The sequence below is a fragment of the Myripristis murdjan genome, chromosome 17, assembly GCF_902150065.1.
Source record: "Myripristis murdjan chromosome 17, fMyrMur1.1, whole genome shotgun sequence".
NCBI classification, from domain to species: Eukaryota; Metazoa; Chordata; class Actinopteri; order Holocentriformes; family Holocentridae; genus Myripristis; species Myripristis murdjan.
In genome coordinates, this window is record NC_043996.1 from 15,154,364 (window position 1) to 15,178,066 (window position 23,703).

Below are 23,703 nucleotides of genomic sequence, written 5' to 3' on the forward strand. Positions count from 1 at the left end.
GAATGCAATTTATGAGCCTCATATTAGTCAGAGTTCATAGATGTCTTGCAGGACAGAAACAAAATAATTGTTTATTCTTACTCAGAGACTGTGAATGGATTGCTGATTGTGGGTAGCTGTGATTGCCTTCTGGGACATTGCACGCTATTACTGAGTCGAGAACATTGGATTGGAATTGTCTGTTTGATTGGCTCTCATGGCTTTCTGATTCCAGCTCATTAGCCAGAAGCGGTGTTGTCATTTTATATCACTACTTAGATCTGAGCAGTGGTCAAACGTTTGATTATATAATGATTTGTTATGTAACTCTCCACAGGAACAACTCCAGTCCAACAAATGTTCTCTGTAAAATAGATTACCAGTTTTGCTGCAGACTCGGTCACTGAATGACTTTTTCTTTCTGACTCAGAGTGTTGCCTAGTAGGATCATTTGGCCCCTGGAAAGAAGAGGACTAATCTTAGAATGCAGCATCTATATGGGAACATTGAGTTTAGTTATAGTGGTGCCACAGCTGGCTCTTGTTCCATGACCCCAGGTTTGATGCTCTCTCTTCCTCTAGGTCACCTCATCCCACTCTCCCAGTAGCTTAGCTCACTCATCAACTGGGATAGACATCATCACCCCATACCTATAGCCATCAGTAAAAAAACAAACAATACAAAAACAACATACAGTACAACAATACACACATATAAAATAAAGCAAATGCACAGGGCAAAGGTTGCACACAAGGTCCAAAGACTTCCTTCTTTCCTGTGTCAGAATCAACTTTGTTAACAAGTTGAATGTGAGGAAAATCTCATAATGGCTTGTTTGCCTTTTGTATTATATATCGGTATTTGATGTAATGTCCAGCACAGGGATGCATTGAGCACATAGGAAAGATTTTGCAGACACGAGCAGCTGCAGTATCAGCACCATCGACTCTGAGTTGATAAAATAGTCATTCCTGCTGGTTTACAGGCTGCTGTAGAGTGTTTGATAATGTTGTCATAGAAACCACTGTAGTTTGGGGGCATGAGTAATGTGACGCCTTTATCAATATTAGTATGGCTTCCATAGACTTTTGCCCATACTGTCATGATAGTGAGCACTTTTCTCATCTGGGCACAGATCTCAGGACGAATGTTTCTCACAACAGCCTCTGGAAACCAAATGATGTTGTTGCCATGGTAGCACATACGCTCTCTCTCTCAGTCTTGGAATTGGAGTCGAACGGTCTTGTCCTAGTCAGATCGATATAGCAGGATGGTCAGAGCAGCGGCCATCTCTGTGAATCGTGGCCGTTGCACCACGGCTAACTTCCATATCGGTCGGTTGTACTATTAACGTTTAATTGCTACTTTTAGTTACTACTAGCACAATATACCTTCTCAGTTCTCCAGCGAGTGTGACACACTTTGCTGCCCTATACATGTGTCATCACTGTAGCAGCTAACCATAACCACCACTTTATTCTGGTGTAGCCAAATGACTACCACAAACAGTTCAACGTCTGCTCTGCTCCATTCAAGTTCTGTGCATGCACCAAATCAACTCAGATTTCCATGACAACCTGATCAGAGATTCTGAGACAGCCCATGTAAGTGTACTAGCCATCAAAATGGAGTTGTGATCAATTACATTTCTATGGTACCAGCATTCAAAAGAGCAGCTTATAATGGGAACTGACCAGTCTGTCAATTAAAATTCTATGCTTTTACCGATGGAGCTTACCAGGACACACTGGGAACTGTCCTTTCTATCCATTCAGGTTCTATGATAAGTGCTGAGTTTGTTTCTGCCAACTTTCTACAGTCTACACCTTTAGCAACTAATCTTTTAAGAATTTGTAATTGGCTCTATATCTTATCTCTCAAACTTTGGCTGGCTAACTCGAACTCTGAGTTGACCCCAATTTTGTTCTGCCTAGAAAACACACAGTCTGACAAGCCGGCTGTTTGGTTATGGCAAGGCATTGTTTGGCTACAGTATGGAGACAATGACTATTAATAAAAAGCGTATTTGAAATGTTTTCTGTTATTTATAGACGAGGCCACGCAGGGTGCAGAAATAAGGGATTGAATAGCTGAAACTGAAACAAGATGTTGAAAAGTTGAGGTGCTTCAACACCTACACTTTGGAATACAACCAGAACTGAGGGCAGTCAGCCTTTTCTGGATGAACTATGCTGCCTAATGGAGTGTATCAATGGGATTAAGCAGAGTTAATCTTCATTTATCCTTTGTTCTTTTCTGTTCAGGCGTATGAGCGTTCAGAGAGCGAGGAGGTCACTGTCATCATCAAACTGGTGAAGAAGATCCTCATCATCATCTCCAGGCCTGCCCGTCTCCTGGAGTGTCTGGTAAGAGTCATGGCCGTGGCGTGGTAGTAATTATGATGTGTCTTGGGAGTGTTAACACGTCACTCACCAGCCAAGAGCTGCTAATATTTCCTCAAACAAACTCTGTCACTTAAAACACAGGCGTTACAGCTTACCCAAATGCATGAATGATATTGTAGTACTAATAGTATTGGATGTAGTAATTATGCTGTTGAAGCTGCCACACAGGGTAATATTTTAAATGTCATACACCCATGGTTTTTGAATCATGGCAGGATCTCTGTAGTAGGTGCTTCAAGATCAAATCCATTAGTGTTTCTGTACAAACCAAGGAGGAACACACTGGGCTGAGTTTTTTAGGCTTCCTTTTTTCATTTATTTCTGCTCTAATAACCACATACCGTATCACTGTTGCCGCTACAGTAACACTACGACTGTGCGGTGTATGAACCCTGGTTACTGAAACCATCGTATTGAAATAGCTGCGCCAGACATTCAAATGTGTGTTCCTCTTACTGTGTAATTTCATGACACAAAGCTGTTTTGTGTCTTTGTGTGCGTATTGCTGTTTTACCACTTTTGTGTGATCCTAGTATTTTTTTTTTTTTACAGTCAGTGCATTTTTATACCACAGACGAAACCAAACCTAAGTAAAGAATATGTAAAACACGATATGAATCACTACATCGCTTCCCGTTTTTTCTTCTCCCACAGGAGTTTGATCCTGAGGAGTTTTATCACCGTTTGGAAGCAGCGGAGGGCCAGGCCAAGGTGGGCCATGGCATCAAGACAGATTTACCCAGATACATCATCAGCCAGCTCGGGCTCACCAGAGACCCCCTGGAAGGTGCGGGATACATTTATTTTTCTGTCTATTCTTATGTTCATGTTTTTGTTGAGACATTTGAGAATGTTTTGTATGTCAGATTAGATGTACTTTAGGTTTGTGTTCTCAGCAGTTGATGCCTTGGCAACTGTAATCCAAACAGTCTTTTGTCATCCCTGTCTTGACCTGTAGTGTATCTGCGCTTCCTTTCCAAATTACAATCTAGAACGAGATAAGAGGATTCATGCATTTGAGACTGAGGGTAGCACAGAACAGTGACGTGCAGCAACCAGTTCCACTCCTGATTTGGCTCTTCATGGGTGTTTTCGGGGGGTTTTATTTCCGTATGATTTTCTCTAGACTCAGTTCCTGCACCGCTTGGCATTACACTTCCTTCTTCCTTCAGATAAGCACACTTTGTTTTTGGCATACTACATGATAAGCACATTAAAAACTCCCTCTAGAGGACAGCATTTCACAGTGCTTCCCACACTGAGAGCCATGTCCATCTGAATCTGGAAAGTTTGAGCATTTCACTTGTCACTTGTCTGATTCTGATTTGTTAAGCATCATTAGTCAGATATCTTCATTAGGCAGTCGTTCACAGTTGAATAAATGTCCCAGTTGGAGTTCAGTGAAATTGAATGGAGTTTGACCTGGTGTTTCTGCTTCTGTTACAGAAATGGTCCATCTGGAGCAGACGAGCCCCGGGCATGGAGCAGCCAGCAGAGAGCCTGACGACACTGGAGAGGTAAGAGCTACATGAGAGTTTTAGTAATTTGGACTGTAACTCTGAGTGCAACTGGATGAGTAATGGTTAGTAAGACAATATTGAAAGCAATGAATTATAATTGAGAAATACAAAGGATCATAATGTGTAGCTAAACATAAATGAAGGGGGTTTCTTCACTTGTTTATCATACTTGAGCAGAACAATCCCTTCCCGTTGTCACAATGAAATCATGAAGTGCATGAATTATGAAGGTCAGAGTCAATGTTTTTCTTTCTTTTTTTTCCCTTTCTTCATTGGGTGTATTTGATTCAGAGCCGAGCAGCCTGCACCCCTCCTCGCAGGAAACCACTGGAGAGTGACTTTGAGACCATCAAGCTCATTAGCAATGGCGCCTATGGGTGAGTAAGACTGACTTCTTTGTTTGCGTTTGACTGACTCAGTCTCTTTGTGGACACCACAGAGCCAAGTAAAAGCAGAATAGAAACTGAAATGAGGATATGCTGAATAGCTGTTGTGTTTACGATTAGGGTAGTTTAATTTTCCCTCTTTGTGGAAAAATTATCCGTATCCTTCCTCACCCCTTTCTTTCCACTCCCTCTCCAAACCCTCTCAATTTACTTCACTCCCATCCTGTCATTTCCCTCCACTCTCCTAAACCCTTTTATCCCCTCTCTGTCTTTCTTGTCTTCACTTCTTTTCCTTTCCCCTGCCCATCTCTTCTGTTACCCCCTTATTCCTGCCCTCCAGGGCTGTATTCCTGGTACGCCACAAGGAGACCCGCCAACGCTTTGCCATGAAGAAAATCAACCGGCAGAACTTGATGCTGAGGAACCAGATCCAGCAGGTGTTTGTTGAGCGAGACATCCTAACTTTTGCTGAAAACCCCTTCGTGGTCTCCATGTTCTGCTCTTTTGAGACCAGGAGGCACCTCTGCATGGTCATGGAATATGTGGAAGGTAAGGTTGGTTTGGATGTGTGCACCAATCGAATGTCCTGTTGTCTTTGGATGAACCCTATCCACACAACACATGCGCTCCTCTGTCCTTTTAGGTGGTGATTGTGCCAACCTGTTGAAGAACATTGGTCCTCTGCCTGTGGACATGACCCGGTTGTACTTTGCTGAGACCGTCCTGGCTTTAGAGTACCTTCACAACTACGGGATTGTGCACAGAGACCTCAAACCTGACAAGTTAGTCCTCAACCAGTCTTTCCACACTGTCAAATTGCAGGGTTACATCATCAAGGGAACATTTTTACACATGTTTCACACACATAGTTTTCATTTTTTTCTGTCTCTAGTTATAGGTAGCATCTAATTACGGTAAAGCTTTTTCAACATTTTTAGACTGATTTTTGCTGATTTTCAAAGGACTGTCTCATTATATCAAGTTGGAAAACAATTGTCGGAAACGTTCACCTTCAAGTTTGTTTGATGTCTTTTTCTCAATCTAAGACTTATGTTTTAGGGCTGGTTCTTGATCTAACTTGAAACATTCCTGTGTTTCCTTCCTTTGTAGTTTGTTAATCACCTCCATGGGCCACATTAAGCTGACAGACTTTGGCTTGTCAAAGATTGGACTAATGAACATGACTACCAACTTGTATGAAGGACACATTGAGAAAGATACCAGAGAGTTTATTGATAAACAGGTTAGTCTCTTCTCTTCTCTTCTCTTCTCTTCTCTTCTCTTCTCTTCTCTTCTCTTCTCTTCTCTTCTCTTCTCTTCTCTTCTCTTCTAGTCTTTCCTTATAGTTCTTCCATTTGTGTCCCGTTTTTGTTCTCTTCCTCTCCCTGTCTCTGTCTTACTTTCCATCTCTCGTCCTTTATTACAAGAATTGTCTTTATTATATATCTGTGTATATCAAACATGTAAACACAAGCTTAGCTAAAGTGTATTTCCCATCTCTTTCTCTTCTTTCCCTCACTGCAGGTGTGTGGCACTCCAGAGTACATTGCACCAGAGGTCATCTTGAGGCAGGGCTATGGGAAGCCTGTGGACTGGTGGGCCATGGGCATCATCCTTTACGAGTTCCTGGTGGGCTGTGTGCCCTTCTTTGGAGACACACCAGAGCAGCTCTTTGGACAGGTTGTCAATGGTGAGGGAGCCTTTAGTTGAATGCATTTTGATCATGAAGCCACACTATAGAAACTTTGCTCACTGGTGTCTCCAAATGTCAGCAAGAAGTGACTGTTTGTAGTTTGTCTGCTTCAATATGTAGAAATCATATGATGTGATGTCAGTAAACTGTGTATAGCATGCCTGTTGTTAAAAACTCATATAGTCACTGATGCATCAGACTAAAGGATACTAAAGATCTGCACTTCCTGTACATGAAAAAAAAAATGTTTCTCAGTTACCAGATACTGGAGGCATATGATGCTGACACTGTAATTTACGCTGATTATGGTGGTGTAATTCTTCCATTAAAATATTGTATAATGCAGATTTATGCTCATCTTGATTTTGAGGTCATCGTTGCCTCAAGTATGTGCTTATCTGTCTGGTAACTCTTGTTTTGCAAACCCTTGGGCTGCATAGATAAAGTGGAATTCGCTGATTGAATCATCGGTAACTGCTTCTTTGCCTAGATGAGATCATCTGGCCCGAGGGGGAGGATGCCCTGCCAGCTGATGCCCAGGACCTGATAACCCGACTGCTGAGACAGAGCCCTCTGGAACGCCTGGGAACAGGTTGGTGACAGCTTTGCTGGTTATGGATTCATGGATAGATATGACAGACAGATAGTTGAACAGACAGACTGCTGGGATGAAGCCGTCTGGAACGCTGTGGCCCTGTTGGTTCCCAGCATGGTTGCAGACGTATACGGCTCTAATTTTAAAGCAGCAGTTTCATGGGCATAAGTGGATTTTTTGCCTTCCTGTGCCTGTTTGGTGATTTTCAGCTTCCTCAAGATGTTGTTGGCACAGGGGGAAAGCAGTACAAGAGTATCTGTGCAAATAAGGTGGCACAGGACAATTTTGGTATCAGAGATAAAGCTTGTGCCCCTGCCTACATGCACATAGACCTCTCCAAAATCACGTAAACCCCTCAGTGTTTGCCTATTTTACTTTGAAAGTCTTTTATCGGTAGCAGTAGATTTAAATGCACCAAATGCATCAACTATGTGATTAAGGCAATAAGGCGATTAGGGCAAAGGCCATGTCAACACCATAGCCTACTCTGATTATATTAATGCGATTATGCTCTTAGTTGAAGTAAACATAATTGCAGTAATATATGTGGGGTATTCATATTAATAATTTGCATTAATATCCACAAGTTAGGATGGTGACATTGTAGTGAACAATTAGACACAGTAGTTCACACAGCTCCACTCTAAATCACTGAAGTCCTTCAGGCCCAGCCGTTTCCACCAGTCCTCACTCATATCCTCATCCATAAAACATGAATTCATCTTAACAAGGACGTTATGGCATGGACATTATGGAGTGCTCTACTTTTAAAGGGAACGAAGCACTGCACTTTTAAAGGGAATGAGAGGAGCTGATTTGATTGGTCATGGCTTGTGCCAGCCCCTACCACAGCTACTGATAATTTAATCCTCCTAATCCAATCCCCCTTTACAGCTCCCCTCACAGTGCTGCACCAGCACCCCTGGTCACAAAATTACCAAAAATCTCTCGGTCACACATAAGTGTGCCAGCACTGTGTACGTGTGCTGCTTGATGTATGAAAATAGGATCCATAGACAGACAAACAGAGTAGCACCTGACTGTTCAGGTCTGCAGAAACCTGGTATATCATGACAATGGGCACAAGCTGAACAGATATGGGAACTAAATTTATTCTTGTCTTGTTTCTTGTCCAGGGGGAACCACTGAGGTGAAGATGCACATGTTCTTCCTTGGTCTGGACTGGAATGGCCTCCTAAGGCAGAAAGCTGAATTTATACCTCAACTAGAGACTGAGGATGACACCAGTTACTTTGACAGTACGTGGCAGGCTAACATGAAGATATGCACACATACACATATGCAGTACCTCTCATCTTTGGCAATAGATGGCACAAACTGAAACACGATGTACTACCCTTATTAGAATACAAACATGAATGTGTCTCTGCACACACGTATACAATGAGAGATCTGCATTAGGGGCACAGGAGGACACTTATTACTTTGAAAATAAGCAGTATGAATTGCCGCAGTAAGTCATCTAGTATTTGCAAGTTAGGACTCTTCAATTTGTAAACAAGTAGGAGTGACAGCTGTTGGTAACAAGAGAGCAAGATAATTATCCCTCTAGCTTTCTTTAATTCTTTACTGTTATTTATATCCACTGAGCTGAAAGGATTTCACATAGCACTCATGGACAGACACTAATACGCTGAGTGTTTTTTTTTTTTTTTTTTTTTTTTTTTTAAATGGCAGTGGCTTTGTGGACACAGAACTGATTTTGCAGCGGCACTTGGTGGCAGTTCCATTTAGGATAAGACTGATGGCACCAGTTTTTCATTACTTGATGCATCACGTCTGTCTGTGTATTCCCTTAAGCCCGGTCGGACCGCTACTGCCACCTGGGCTCAGATGAGGATGATGAAACCAACGATGATGAATCATCTCTGGAGCTCCGACAGTTCTCGTCTGTTGCCCATCGCTTCAGCAAGGTATGATCTTTTTCTGTCTGTATATTGGACATCACCCCCATTGTAGTTCATTAATGGTGTTTCAAATGATCAAAATATGATTGACGGATGTCTTGAAGGGTGTTTCAAACTCACTGACAGGAGATTTCATAGTGAATTCTCAACAAAAACATTCAAATTGCCTGGATAATCACATGCTTGACAAACGAAGGAGAGAAGAATATTGCCCATTAACGCCCTCTTCCCCAACCTGTAGGTGTACAGCAGCACGGAGCACCTGTCCACCTCCACGCCGTCCAACCAGAGCCTGTCGTCATCAGAGCGAAGCCACAGTGAGGAGAAGGAGGAGCGATGGGAGGGCAGAGGAGTCCTTTCCCCGGGAGACGGACACAAACACTTGGCTGGTGGAGACAGGAGAGCAGATGGACACAGGGGGAGGTGAGAGCATGGACCGATTAAGAGTGTCGGAGTGATATCATTTTTGTTTGGGGAAAATGATTACAGCCCTGCTTGTACCCTTGTGAACTGTAGATTTTTATGGAAATGTGAGATGGCAGCTCATGAGCACAATATCTGTCCATTTAAAAATAAGCAGTTTTACTCCAAAATGAGTTCCAGTGAGCTAAAAATGTGACAACTCCTCATTAACATCACATTAGAATATTATTGAAATAATTAGCCACCTTTGCTGCACTGTAACTCATAGTTATCAGTGTTGCCTCATAATATTTGATTGTTTAAACGGGTTACCTCCATTGGATTCCAACACATTTCAGACAAATGCAGGTCAGGTTAATTGAAGACTCTTTTTGAAAAAAAAAAAAAAAAAAAAAAAGAGTATCTCCCTGTTTTAGCCCAACACATGCTGTGATTGGCTCCAGCAGACTGTGACCCTGAATAGAAATAACAGGCTACGCACAATTAATGTATGAATTCACTCATTCATTCAACATTTATTTTACCTCAAAAGACCATTGAGGAGGTATCCTCATGCTCAGCGGTGTCAATAAGGTATGTAGAGAATGAGAAGACGTCCCTGACAAAATAGTAAACATGTAGCAGATATAATCATCTGCATTTTTTGAATGACGAGGAATGAACATCAGGTGTTGCTTTTTATGTCATAAACTATTTGTTGCACACATATATAAATGCCAAATAAAAATGACAGATTGTGTAGGAGAGATTATATAAAAGTAATAGAGGAGCCATACCCATATACTGTCTGATCACATACTCATTAAACTTTCAACAGGTAAGATTAAAAAGATTAAACAAAAAATAAATAAGTAAAAACAAGAAGAATACAAACTGTGAGGCTGAGAGAAATCACTGCTCCATCATTGTATTAGCAGTGGGACTGGTATTGCCCACTTGGCAGTTGCACAGATGTGATATGCAAATGTTAACATGAAGCCAGAAAAAAAAAAAAAAAAACACAAGTTTGAATTTGGTGGTTGGTCCTCTTTTATAGAGAAAAAAATTCACTCATAGATATGGTCTGTTTTCAGAGGAAAACTCTTGCCGTCTACCCTTACTGTGGCTCTAGATTTTTTCAAAGCATATTCTGCCTTATCCCAAGTATTACTCAAATTCTATAATTATTATTTTCTTCTTCTAGTCTGCGTCCTCGTGCTTCCTCCAGTTCCTCCCAGTCAGAGCGCAGTGCCAGTCCTCTGGTGATGAATAGCACGCAGAGTCTTGACACTATGCCTCGCTTCGCCATCTCCGCAGAGGAGGAGGGTAAGACCTACAAAACTCAAAACTCTGTACATCATGTTTCTCCATTTCTCTTTTAATTTTGAAAATGTCAATCATGTACATCTACGCCGATACTCATGCTGTGTCCCTCTGATCCCAGATGGGATGGTGTCCAATCTACGGCGCATCCGTCTCCGGAGCAACAGCACAGGCACCAGGCCGTCCTACCGGAGAGGGGCGTCCCGACGCATTGCCCACCAGCTGGAGACGCCGGAGAAACCCCGGCCCCCCACTGGCTGTAAAGTCCCCAAGTCTGCCTCCGTCTCTGGGCTGTCTCTCATCATCACCCCTGGTAGAGAGGAAAATAATCTTTACTAAATGCAAACATAACTACTAAGTACTAAACAGTGGAGGTCGACAGATAGATTGGGTTATTTAGGAAATGAAGACAGTATGTATCAGTATAACAGAGAAGGAGGAGACTCCATGATGCTCCTCCTAATGTGTGAGTGTGAGGAATTTTGCCCATACCTGCAGGGAAATGTAAGTGTTCATTGTCCTGCTCAGAGGCACTTCAGCAGTTGTAATCATGTTTTTAGTGTTTTTCAAGATGTATGAAGTGTATGAAGCAACTTAGGTACATGGGACAAGATTCCTTGAAATTGTTTTTGTCTTTTTAATGGGCTGTTTGCTGGGACTGTATTGATGTGTGTACAGTGCCCTCTAGAGCCTTATGCAGTCTCATTTGCAGTTAATGTTACCAAGACAGAGAAAATAGTGTCATGCCCTTTGATTTTCCGTATTTGATATTTTGCCACTTCTTTCAGTATAATTGAATATAGAATAATGTCCATTTTAGTATCATTTTTATGTTCATTTTGCTTTATTAGTTGCTTTACAAGAGAGAGAGGGACAGTCTGAAGTAGAGTTTTACAAATTGCCACCAGCAATACTCAAGTGATATCCTCTCTGATCTCCCTCTTGTCACACATGCAGATGACTCAGCAGGTCCTCCAACAAGCCCCAAGTCGTCCTTGTCCCTGTCCTCCAACCCCTCATCCAGGGACTCATCTCCCAGCCGGGACCTCTCCCTCAGCATCAGCTGCCTCCGGCCCCCTGTGGTCATCCACAGCTCTGGGAAGAGGTTCGGCTTCGCTCTGCGAGCGATCAGAGTCTACATGGGAGACAGTGACGTCTACACTGTTCACCACATGGTCTGGGTATGTGTGCATAAATCAGCTGTAGGCAGTGGTGTAGTTGAGGGCATATATTGCTCACACATATGGAAATGTTAAATTATCTCTTTTCAGCCTAAATAGAATATCCTCCCCATCAGTTTAATCATCTTTGACATAATTAAATTGAATTTACCTGCAAGGAATAAATTTACTGGTAAAAATAATGATTCTGTATTTTAGTGTAGTGTGTAAAACAGTTAGTTGATTAACAAAAATTGCTACAATTTGTTTCTGTGTTTATATCATAATATCAATACTTTGGGATGAGTTAGGCCACAAGAAAAAAAAACAAAAACAAGTACAAAATGCTGGCTTCAGAGGAACCGTTGCCACCATCAGCCTCCTCACCAGTATAATCAACTCTGTTCACCTAATGGAGAAACTGACCTTCACCTTAAAACTTCAAAAGGAGAAGGGAGATAGATACTGGAAAAAAACAAGATTGCTTATAATCAACTGGGCTTTTAATGAGCTTTTCTTTTTGTCTGAACCTTCTTAAATGCATTTTTAACTGTGCCATATCCCTGCTTCTTTTTTCCTTTTTTTTAAAAATTTAATTAGTTTATTTTTTTATGTTTTACCTCATCCATTTATTTATTTTACCACACTAAGTGTGTAGTAGTGCCCTCAACCTTGTTCTGTTCATACAAAAACTGAAAAAGATTCAAAGTATCAAAAAAAAAAAAAAAAAACTGGGATGGGAAGGAAGTAATTTTAGATCATCACTTTAGTCTCCACTAACATGCCAGGAGCATCTGACATTACTTTTTACACATTATTGATCTCAAGTTCAGTCAGTTCATTAAAAAAAATAATCAGCACATTAACTGACTGAAAGTCATTATTAATTACAGCCCAAATACACACTTTCAAAAAACGACCCAATAACAAGATTTAAAGATTTATTGTGAAACTGCTCAGTTATGCACTGGATCTTTTTTGTCTTGGTCTTAATTTGATATTGGGTGGCTTCACAGTTGCTCTGCGTTCCCACATAATAATAACATCTCATAATCTATAGTTGTGTATAAATATCACCAGTTTTATTTTATTTTTAAAATTTTGCTCAGTAATCCTAACATTTTGGTGACAGTAGTTCCTGTAGTGATAATAATGGATCAGATAATGCTTGTCCAATAATAATGTTTTCAATGTGTGTGCTTGTGCTTGTGCATGTGTGTGTGTGTGTGTGTCTCCACAGTGTGTTGAGGAGGGCAGTCCCGCACATGAGGCAGGGCTGAGGGCTGGTGACCTCATCACTCATGTGAACGGGGAGTCTGTCCAGGGGCTGGTCCACACTGAGGTGGTGGAGCTCCTGCTCAAGGTAAGAAGAGCTGGACGTGTTTTAGCAGGCCCGGTCTGTCTCTATATAGACTGTCAAGAGTTAATTAATAGGTAATGATCAGCTCCAAGCACTAGATCCTTGCATCTGAGTGAGTGAGTTAGAGCTCCAGACCAGGCTTCAATATGAGTTCATATTCAGGTGATCAGGATTTTTTTTTTATGTAGACCTTTATATTTTTGTTTATGAATGTGTCCCTGTATATGTTAATAATATTCCAAATAATATTCCAAATGTTGCCATGAAAATTTCACTTTTTACTTTCACTTTTTAGTGTGGTTCTTCGACCAAACTAAAAACAGCTCATTTTTATTGTACTTGTTGTATATATATTTGATGAACACGACTGCAGACATTTTCCATGATGTAGCCATTATTCTGGGGGAAAAAAAGATATTGTTACACCTAAATTTGTGGCTGCCTCTTCCTCTAACATACACACAACACTCCCCTTCACTGACAGTTGTGAGCATTTGCCTCTCCTCACGTCAAAATGCCTCGTGGATGCAAAGAAATTCCCAGTAAACAGATGTTTATGTTGTGCTGTGTGTCTCTAATAGAGTGGCAACAGGGTGACCCTGCAGACTACTGCACTGGAGAACACCTCGATCAAGGTGGGCCCTGCCAGAAAGACCAGCTACAAGGCCAAGATGGCCCGGCGCAGCAAGAAGAGCAAGAAGAAGGATGGGCAGGACAGGTAAAAGAGGAGAGGATGGAGTCTTGCACAGCATTCTGTTTGACATTTAGAAACCCTATTTAATTTTAGTGATACGTCATTTTTCCTTTGCTGCCACAGTCTATATTTACATGGAATCCTGTGGAAAGTGGTCGTTAAACATTCAGAAAGCAGCTGCTCTAAAAAAAAGACATCCAAAAAGTGCTGCCGCTGGCATTTTGATCCAGTTGATCTAAGTTCAGCTTTTCAGAAAAATGGCCAGTGATGTCAGCCACTTTTTCTTTTTTTTTTTTTTTTTAAATTGGCTGACCAGCGACGACGAGATGACCAGATATATAACTGCATTACAGTTGTTGTGTGTCAGCATCATGACTGGTCATTTTCCTTTATATCAGTCCAAAAAAAAATTTGCAAAACATTTTTTTTCATTCAGAAAAAGATGGTGGCAGATGAGCAAAAAAATGCCATATGTGCACACATTTCTCTCTCTTTTTTTTTTTTTAACTCTAAAATCACACCTATCTGCAACTTGTCCTGAAATGGTCCCTTAGAGACTCATTAGTAAAGAGAGAGAGATGAATGCTCTGGTGAGGGATAAATCAAAAATCCCAGTCATGTAAATAAAAATTGCATGAATCTAAATATTAGAGATGTCTTTTCCCTTGTCTTTGACTTTGCGGTACCTGTTTCATTTTGTGCAGCAGGCGGCGCAGCATCTTGAAAAAGCTGTCGAAACACACGCCTCCGCCCCCCATGCAGAGCAGCCGCAGCTTCTCTTCAGGCTTCCACCAGTCGTCCAGCGACAGCCTCTCTGGCTCGCCCACGCAGAGTCTCTCTCCTGGTCCTTCCACGCCCTGCCGCTCCCCTGCCCCTGACCACTCTGGAGGTTAGTGCACTTGATGTGATGAGAACTTGCTTTAAAGGTGGAGACGGGTTAGTTTAAAGGGATAGTTCATTCAAAATACAAAAAAAGATATTTTACCACCTGCCCACAGTGCACTCTATCCATTTGGCTAGTTTGTGTGTCACCGTGTGTGATAGTTTGCACGTGAGGTATCCACTTTTCCATGATCTTCCCTCTCTCCCAGCACCCCAATACCCTGAGGCTGGGACTGGATTGAGTCTTTCTAAAAATAATGACAGAGAAAACCATTTAAATCCACAGCCTTTGGGAAGAAATATCTCTGCAAACTATTTCCTTCCAAAGAACACCGGCAAGCTCTATCTATTTGCACATCTCTCTTTATGTGTGAGTTTGTATGCCTCCTTCATGGTGGTGGTTTCAATTCATTGGTTTTCTCCGGCAGGAAATAGTACACAACCAAACTCTACTTCCAGAGTGCTGTGGATTACAGTAGTCATTAGACAAGCTAAACAAGTGTCCTCTGAGATATTGTGTTCTGCATCACATTAGATTAGCAAAAATCTTACTTTGTCACGGTAATGTAAGTGCATTCTGAAACGTAGTTCAACCTGCTACATCCTGTGTGTTGTATTTTTCCTCTTTCTGTCAGATTCGAGCTCCTCTCCTTGCTCCAGCTCTCCCAACTCCCCCGTGCCACAGGCACGTCCCAGTTCCCTCCATGTCTTGGGTCGCTACACCAAGGCCGGGCGCTGCAAGTCCACCAGCAGTATTCCCCCATCCCCACTGGCGTGCATCCCCCCTCCCCAGCCTCTCTCTCCCCAGTGTTCTCCGTCATGTCTTCCCAGCCACCCCAAGTCTCTACAGGGTTTCCACGGAAAGACCCTGTCCCCTCCCACAATCGCCCGCCATTCTGTGCGCCCCCGGAGTGCGGAGCCGCCACGCTCACCGCTCCTCAAGAGGGTGCAGTCGGCAGAGAAGCTGACAGGAGATAAACTCACAGGTGGTTACCATGGAGACAAGAAGGCCTACACCACCCGCCGGCACACCATGGAAGTGCCTCTCTCTGAGGGAGAGGGCCTAGAGGATATGGAGGGGGACACCGCCACTGGGTTTGTCTGTGTTGGGGAGCATGGCCGTCAGGGGCTGTACATAGGAGGGCAGAGATGCCACAGAGACGCAGCTGGCGCTGGTAATGATCACCACCGTGCCACCGCCTCGCCACAACACCGCAGCAGCAACCGCCACTCCAAGGAAGTAGTGGTGATGAGGAAGCTGGCCCTGTCAGAGCGGCGGGACTCGTTCAAGAAGCAGGAGGCTGTGCAGGAAGTGAGCTTCGATGACTTGGAGGAGAAAGAGGCGACACCGAGCCCCACGCTCCCCGTCAGGCAGCCCAAGGCATTCAAGGCGTCCTGGATCAACTCGGCCCAGTTGGAACCCAGTCTGGAGCCAGAAGGAAAAGGATCACAGGGTTCAACACAGCAGAAAGCCAAGCCAAAAGAGAAAGAAGGGTTTTAGGTTCTTCGCTTTGGCAGGGATAATAGGTCAGCGAAGAGTCTCGCTCAGGAAAGAGACTCCAAACTGAAGATGACGTCTTTGACCTGCTACTGTATTTAAATCTGAAAGCCTTGCATGTGTGCCCAGAAAACTGTGACCAAGCTCCAAATCATCACATGCAACTGCTAGAAGAACAAAAGAGTAAAATACATAGATGTGTTTTTCAGTAACATATGCATCCTTCCACACTGTTAACAGAATAATGACTGTCAAACTATGTTTACTTCCCAGTTGCTTGCCCTCTCTCTTGGTTTTCAAATCACTGTGTAACTGATGTATTTTGTAAATATTTTGTTTCAAATGAAGAAACTTATTTATGACTTTTTTTTTTAATGCTCCTCTTATTTGTTTTTGCGGTTGCTGAAAATGCCTTGATGCTTCAGCTACTCCTTTTTTTTTTCCAGAAATTGCACAAACTGTACTCAGCCACTCCGTTGCATTAGCAGTCAGAAACCCTGAGAACAGCCTCCCTCCGCAGACAACAGGAGGTGATGTGTTTGTATCATACCCTGCTTCATCACTGTGTAGGGAACGCCGCTCAGGGACTGGCTGCTGTTTTGTGTTTAAATCGGGCCTTCAAGCAGAATTGCGATGTTTATTCTCCGATATGTACTGTATTATAGAGTTTCGGACAATATTCTGTGCTGCCTCTCACAAGAAATATGATATAGATTGTGGTGGTGACCATTTGTACTCATAGTCATTCTGATTCCGAACACAGGCCTTGTATGAAACCTGAAATGGACAAAAATAACAAAATTACAATACTTGGAAAACTAGCTGTGTTGCCAAAGCGCGGTTTAACCATAGGAACCATTTAAAAGAGGTACTGTAGTTGCATGCATGGCCACTACCGCCACATGCTGTCTAACATGTAGAAAATAGTGTCAGTGTTGACTCTCATTGGACCTCCTTCTGTCGGTGGTCCAAATCGTAATGTGATCAACATTGCACATGCAGGTGTGTAGATAAAGCTTTGTGACTACCTTTTGAAACAAGACTGTTGTCTCTGTCCTGTAATACCCCCTATATCACCGTCTACCTGCTTGTTGAATCAAGCCTCCTTCCCTAACCCCCACAAATCTAATCTAGCCGAAGTGTTTGCACAAGTCGTAGTAGCCGTTATAACAGTTAGAGCACATTTATATTTCAGGACGATCTCTTTCTCTGCGGGATTCAAAAATTGTATAGTGTATGCAGAAAACAAACTGGCTCCCTTGGCTGTTTTTTTTTTAACATGTAATATGAATGAGTGTTTACATTTTAGTGCAAATATGTGTACATGCGTGGATTTGTCATGGTTTTTGTTAAATTATTTTATAAAAAATGAATAGCAGGATTCCACCAGAAGCCCTGATGAGCGAATGAAGGAATGAGTAGAGATGGTCTCTTTTTTGTATATTTTGATATGGAAACAGTCTTGTTGCAGTACTCATAACCTATGCTGTTGATGTATATTGTATAAACAATGGTGGACCTTATAACAGCTGTTGGTGGTGTTTTTAAAAGTGACCTTGTAAGGGTAGATGAGCTTGAAGATGGACTCGTAGATATAACGTGGAGTGTCACTTACGTGGCGTGATCTTAATCTCCTGTTGTGATTTCAGCCTCAAAGGAATGTGCATGTTCCACATCTCGGTATAATATTCCCACAATGTCGTAACCTATTTTGAGATTTTTTTTTTTAAGTTGTTGGAAGTTATTAACATCTTTGGAAAGGTTTTAAAGTCTTGGGTTTGATGTTTAATAACCAATTCAGGCTTTAAGATGAGAGTTTTGGCAGGAGATGTAGGGCTTGGTTTTCAACTGTGTATTTTTGAATTTTTTCTCTCCTTTGGAGCCACCTTTTTTCATTTTATTTGGGTCAACAACCAAAAATGCTTCCACTCTGCTATTTTGAATTAATTGTTCCATAGAACAAAATGTCTTGTGTGGTAGTATAAAAAGTAAATGTTTCAGTATTTCGCAGGGTTAAGGGAACTGACGGTGTGAGAATATAGAAAGGCAGTTTAGCACATACTAACACTTGAACAGTGGTAATTTTATGGATAGTAGGAGTTAGAATTAGAAGTTAGAAACTTCTTGTTCATCTCACTTTGAGGAGGAGGTAAGACCAATGTATTTATAAGGGATTTATCACTGGATTTTCTGATGCAATATACATACACAATGTTATACTCTTTGGATTTGGAATTTTTATTCCACACCACTTATCTTCCAGTTGTCATAGTGTTCTTGGACCTTTTACACTGAGGTGCACCATGTTATACTTTTTTTGTTTTGTTTTGTTTTAGAATGAAGAATGTGCATTTTGCGACACAATAAATAAAGGAGAAGTCCATACCAGGCCAGCCTGGCATCATGCGCTAATAGGAAACATGACAAAGAACTGATCTTACCACAGTTTTGCCAGTGTGTGATAAGGGCAACATCTTCACACAGGTGCTTGTCATTCTTCATGTTTTCATACTTGTTTCTGTGTGCGTGTGTGTTAAAATTGTTGCTCCCTACCCTTCACCCCCAGATGACATAACTGGTCTTTGTGAATTTCGGTGCAGACTGGTGTGACATTGTCAGTTTTTCTATTGTCTTAACAGTGCTTGAAATAAAGGAATTGCAGAGGACTACAAAGTCCAAGACTACTTTGTGTGGATTATGTTCTTTATATCAACAGTTTTTGCAGGTTTGTCGCACATTTAGATTAGACTAAACTATTTCACCATATGCAATCATCATACATAATGTTCAGCACCATCCACATCAGTGTTAATTAAGCTATCTGGGTACTATATACTGAATGTCAAAACACTGGCAACACGTACTTATGTCATGGAGCACTGGAGCATGGAGCAGTGAATCCAGGTAAAAACCCATTATCCTTTATTTGCCATCATTAAATCTCTACCAATCACAAAGAAGGAGATGTAATTAAATAGAAGCCGACAAGATAAGGAGGCATTTTAAGCTTTGACACATGAATTGTGCAAAAAAGGGGCTGCAGCCTAATATCAGAAATAAGCCTCCTAATATTGTGTGACTTTTGTGTAAATGCTCAATATGCACTATGCAATAATGACTCTTAACACTTAATTATCACTGTGGGAAAATAATCTTCTGTCTTTCCCTGTTGACAGGGAGGTCATAGGTGAGCTGCAGAACAGGCCAGTGGGGCTGGTTTGGATCCAGTGCCTTGCTCAAGGACTCTTCAGAGGGGTGAATGTTAACTGACAGGCTGTAAAGTTCATACAACTGTTGACTTGTAAACAAAGCAACCAGAGGATCAGTCGTGACTTGAAGAACAACAATTTTAAGTCAGTGACTTAATGGTCCCATGTAGCCTTACATAGAATTATGATGTATATAGATACACTTTATTTTTTATTTTTTTAATTCATTTATTCTACATAAGATGAATTTCTTATTTCTGTATTTCTTGTGGTAATGTTTTGTAGGATTAAAGCACATATTGAGTCTTAATGCATATAATGCACACAATTTTGATACAACTTTATACATAATGCACATGGTTTGTTTTTGATTTGTAAGGCTTGTATGTTTATATTTCGTTTTTCTTTCAATTTCTTAGACCTTAATTCTTCTCTTGAGAATTGAGAAGCTGCAACTGAACCAATTTCTCCTCGGGAATCAGTAAAGAATTTCTGAATCTGATTCTGATTAGATCGGGATTTAGCATATGGTTGAATATATGTAAATATCTATATCTGTATCTATTTATATCTATTTATATGTGTATATTCCCATATGAACTGGATTCTATTCAATAAAAGTGAGCTCAAAATATGTGGCTGCAGAAAGTCAGCCTATCGCTCATAACTGTCAGGGTCAAATTTCTATTCTGTGCCGGAGCCATTCAGTAACCCTTCTCCTGCCGCTCGGCTGTTTCCGGCAGGCTTCGGCTCTTTCCGCGCTCTTCATATTAGTTCCCACGCACTCTCCTTTCCTGCGCCGTGCTGTGCTGGAAAATGGCTGTGTAGGGGAGCAGGGAGTTATGTACGGTAAAAGAAAGAAAGAGAGAGAGAAAGAAGGCGAGACGAGAAGCGAACGGAGGGTTTGATCGAAGTCGGATGCACACGGAGTCACCGCTCGCAGCGAAGGCACAGCATCGACCTTTTCTGCCACTTCCAAGTGTTTTTGAAGCGCCGCAGCCAAAAGTGAGAAGAGTCAGGAAATATCTGCTGGTGAGTTTTTCCCAAGTTATTGCACATTTCCAGTACAGCAAGGCAGCCACTGTACTGGAAAATGGTGGAAGCGCTGCAAGTGTGCCTGCCCTGCGCACGCAACTCCGCGCTGCTGACTTGTGCCCCAGTTTTAGATTAAGTTTCACAGCAAGAAAATGTTGTTGTTTTGTTTTTCCACAGTACATGTTGCACCCAAGTACCAAATTTATTGCATTATTTATGGAAGCGTGTTGCAAGGTAATCTGCGCTTGTGGACAGTTGACGTGTATCAAATCCCAAACCCGTTACCGTGACGTTTATTCTCTAAAGTGCCCTAGCGTTGCATTATCTTCTATATAATTTACTATATAATATACTTTGAAGCGGTGGCACGGCTTGCTTTGAAGCAAACGCGGCCAGAGTTGTCACTTTATGCAGAATTTAAAGCGGCGACTTCACTTTAAATCCACAAACTTTTTTCCCCCTTGTGAAGATTTTTTTCTTCGATTAGCAGGGTTTGTATCAAAGTGCTAAAACCTTTAATGTGAGCTGTAACAATCCTAAAAAAAAAAAAAAAAAAAAAAAAAAAGTTGCATTTCTAACAGTTTATGCGCTTGGATTGGAGTTGCACTGCAAGACTTAAAAACAAAAAACGTGCTTGACGTGTTGCACATTGCCTGTGTTTAACATTAGCTGTATACACTCAGCAAATAGCTTTCCCTTTATGTTGATTTTGACCTCATGCACATGATTATCTGCAGATCTGTGTAATAATTCTGCTGTTACACCTTGTAATTCAGACCATATTATATTAGGCTATGTACTGAGGATTACCTTTAGCCTAATACACTTATAGGCCTAATATGATTTGTGTTACATCTTAGGTTTGAGGATTTTGCATGCATCAATGATGTGCTTAATGGAAATTGTGCCACTTGTGTAAGCCAAGCCACTCAGCTGTGTGGAGACATTCTCATATAATTACCTGATTCCAGTATTATGTAACCAAATGTCAATCCTCCATTATGCTGCTTGATCAATGTAAAGCATGACTAGTGGCAAAGCCTCCGTTATTCTTTTTTAAATGTCTTAAAATGTTCTCAATGACTTCCAGGGCCTGTTTCATTAAAAGTTGCACACAAGCTCGGCTTTTCAAAATGTCAAGGGTCAGTTCTTAAAGATGTGGATGAAAAGCAAGCTAACCTCAAGTTCTTCCACACAGTTTGAGCCGTTTTTGTTACATGTCCTTCAGCCAGAAGACCCACTTAAGCACAGCCAGAACTACTGAAATTCAGTTGTTTGATCCAAATAATAACCGGTAATACTGAGTAAGGCCAGTTTAGGTGAAACTCCAGTGCAAATGCTGTAGACTCTGAGCTTGGTTTTTTATCAAGAAGCCAAACAAGTACAGGTGAACCGCCAAAGTAGGATTTTAACTTGCCAGAGGAGATATGTGTGCATACATGATGTCAGGAAGGTTTCCCTCAGTGCATACAAATACAAAGAAAGTACACAGAAAATACAGAGACAGGCACACTGCACACACAGGAGCTGTTAGTTAAAATACAAACTTTTAAAGCCTATGTCCTGGAATTGATCAGTCGATGCCGAGTATGAAGTGTTTTCATGAAACATGTCCAGCACAGTCCTGACTGATGCTACCAAGCTGCTTTCTTGTGCACAACGTTTGAAAAATGATTCGTGTTGTCGTATTTAGTTTCTGAAAGGTGCATTTTTGGTATCAGAATGGAACACCAAACAAATGCTCCCTTAAAGAAATAATTTACCCAAAAATGAAAATGTATGTAACACCGATGTATGAAACGCCGATGAGGTTTTTATGTGAGTATAACACGCAGTGATGTAGTCAGTGTGGTTTCATAACAGCCTTCTCCAAAGCAGCTGCACTGAATGGAGGCTGTTCTTTATCGTTTCTAAAAAGGGCCATAAAATGAGGATTAAACTTACTCCAAAACGGCATAATTCAAGTGTTCTGCAGCCAAACAATTGTACCGTGGGTCTAAAAGTCCAGTATTTACCTCATGATATCCTAGATTTTCTGCACTGCACCAACCACCCATATGGTAATAAGCAGGCACTAGCTTCAAACACCTTCAGAAATAATTAAGTAGTACAACTTTTGAGTCAGAAATATAAAAACGGACTCCTAAAACTAAAACTTTTTGGTGACTTTTTCTGAAAGCAAATGGCACACAGCTGCTTTTTGCTGTAGGCTAATACTAGAATGAATAGTTACATAGGTTTTGTGATTTATATTTGAAATGGTGTATTGGCTGAAAGTTGTTGCGCCATGAGAACGTCAAACCGAGGCCTCCTGAATATAACATGAAATTCAAATCCTTCATTTGTATTTACCACGTTGTTGGCTCGCTGAAGTGTGCTCTGCCTGTAATTACAATATTTCCAATATCTGAAGGCAACCCCTGCTGGACAGGTGGCATGGTGCACAGTAAGCGGAGAAAATCTGGGCGATAGTGACGTGAAATATACTTTGACCCCCATTGCATTCATTCTGACTTCAGACTTGAGTAATTCGGGCACTATTTTGAAAGGAACTGAAAGGAAAGGGTCTCCATTGGCTCGCCAGCACCAGCTAACTTGCTGGATGTTGCATTGATGGACAAACTTAACTGACATGATGTTGAGTGGAAAATGTCAAAGTTTTCATTTTAGGCGATTGCTTTGCTGTCATTGCAAATTTGAATTTGCATCAGTTATTGCATCCTTTTACATGGTCCAAACATTTCCATGTCCTCCTCTGGGTCTTGGAGTAGTGTCAGCGTGTGATTAGACTGTCATAGTCCTGAGTTTTCGCCAAGGCTGCTGTGTATTATTTACATATTTTCATGTTCAAGCTGAGTGGAGGTAGTTGTCCAGGCAGTCAGGGGTGGAGTTACAGAACATTTTCATGACTGCGCAGGTCTCTGAGGGGTTAATTGGTATTTTTTGTAACCGAGAGGAATGCTATCATTTGGGAGGATGTCATCATTCCTTAAATGAGTGAAGGAGAGCAGCACAAGGCCTATTCACGGCTTCCTACATGCTAATGATGCAGCACGCTGTGTTTTCAAGTGTTGTCGAATGTGTTGTCGAATGTTAATGTGTCGGGTCTGTGCTGCAGTGAAGTGTTTCAACTTTACAACGTGGTCATAAAGACTTAAGGTCTACTTATGTATTTTCTCGATTTTAGTGAGAAGAAAAATTCAACAAGTTCTCTGCTGAACTGTACTGCACAGCCTTGTGGCACGGTAGACTTTTGTGATCACTGCAGTCTAAAATGCTTCATAATCTTCATAGCAGACCTTTCTTTTAGGCAAACTACCCTTGTCAGTGTTATTGAGAGAGACAGGAAATTAAGGTGAGCCTAATTAAAATAATAAATGCCTGTGCTACAGTTTTAATCTAAAAAAGAAGTCCTCTCAGGCTCCTCTACCCTTGGCCTATCCTCCCTGCCTGTGGCGCAGTAGATTTTTCAGTTCCATGTGGACAGATGGCCACGGGCCAGGCTGCATGCGTGGTGGCTCCAGTCAGCTCCTCATCAGCAGGGCTGGAGAGGGCCAAAATATGTAGACACAAACTTTAAAGCAGTAACTGCAGGCCCACCCCAATGACAGAATTCCACATTACATAGTTGTTG

The 23,703-nt window shown here is 41.6% G+C and overlaps 2 protein-coding genes across 5 annotated transcripts in view; both read left to right on the plus strand.

The window, feature by feature from the left end:
- Nucleotides 1-18,509, plus strand: part of mast3a (microtubule associated serine/threonine kinase 3a) — a 39,410-nt gene extending 20,901 nt beyond the window's left edge. For 2 of the 4 annotated variants that reach the window (XM_030074281.1, XM_030074279.1), the window contains 19 exons: nt 2,244-2,345; nt 3,039-3,171; nt 3,831-3,901; nt 4,196-4,281; nt 4,631-4,839; nt 4,934-5,072; nt 5,401-5,533; nt 5,815-5,980; nt 6,474-6,575; nt 7,715-7,837; nt 8,400-8,512; nt 8,748-8,929; nt 10,113-10,234; nt 10,353-10,544; nt 11,189-11,412; nt 12,632-12,754; nt 13,333-13,469; nt 14,150-14,334; nt 14,963-18,509. In XM_030074281.1, the coding sequence (XP_029930141.1) occupies nt 2,244-2,345; nt 3,039-3,171; nt 3,831-3,901; nt 4,196-4,281; nt 4,631-4,839; nt 4,934-5,072; nt 5,401-5,533; nt 5,815-5,980; nt 6,474-6,575; nt 7,715-7,837; nt 8,400-8,512; nt 8,748-8,929; nt 10,113-10,234; nt 10,353-10,544; nt 11,189-11,412; nt 12,632-12,754; nt 13,333-13,469; nt 14,150-14,334; nt 14,963-15,828 (3,408 nt within the window). In that variant the 3' untranslated portion in view covers nt 15,829-18,509. The remainder of the gene's footprint in view (nt 1-2,243; nt 2,346-3,038; nt 3,172-3,830; nt 3,902-4,195; nt 4,282-4,630; nt 4,840-4,933; nt 5,073-5,400; nt 5,534-5,814; nt 5,981-6,473; nt 6,576-7,714; nt 7,838-8,399; nt 8,513-8,747; nt 8,930-10,112; nt 10,235-10,352; nt 10,545-11,188; nt 11,413-12,631; nt 12,755-13,332; nt 13,470-14,149; nt 14,335-14,962) is intronic. The other 2 variants (XM_030074282.1, XM_030074280.1) reach the window with 1 other exon arrangement.
- A 1,309-nt stretch (nt 18,510-19,818) lies between these two features.
- Nucleotides 19,819-23,703, plus strand: part of pik3r2 (phosphoinositide-3-kinase, regulatory subunit 2 (beta)) — a 32,711-nt gene continuing 28,826 nt past the window's right edge. Inside the window, exon 1 of the mRNA XM_030074283.1 lies at nt 19,819-20,066. The gene's annotated coding sequence lies outside the window, so the exon portion shown is untranslated. The remainder of the gene's footprint in view (nt 20,067-23,703) is intronic.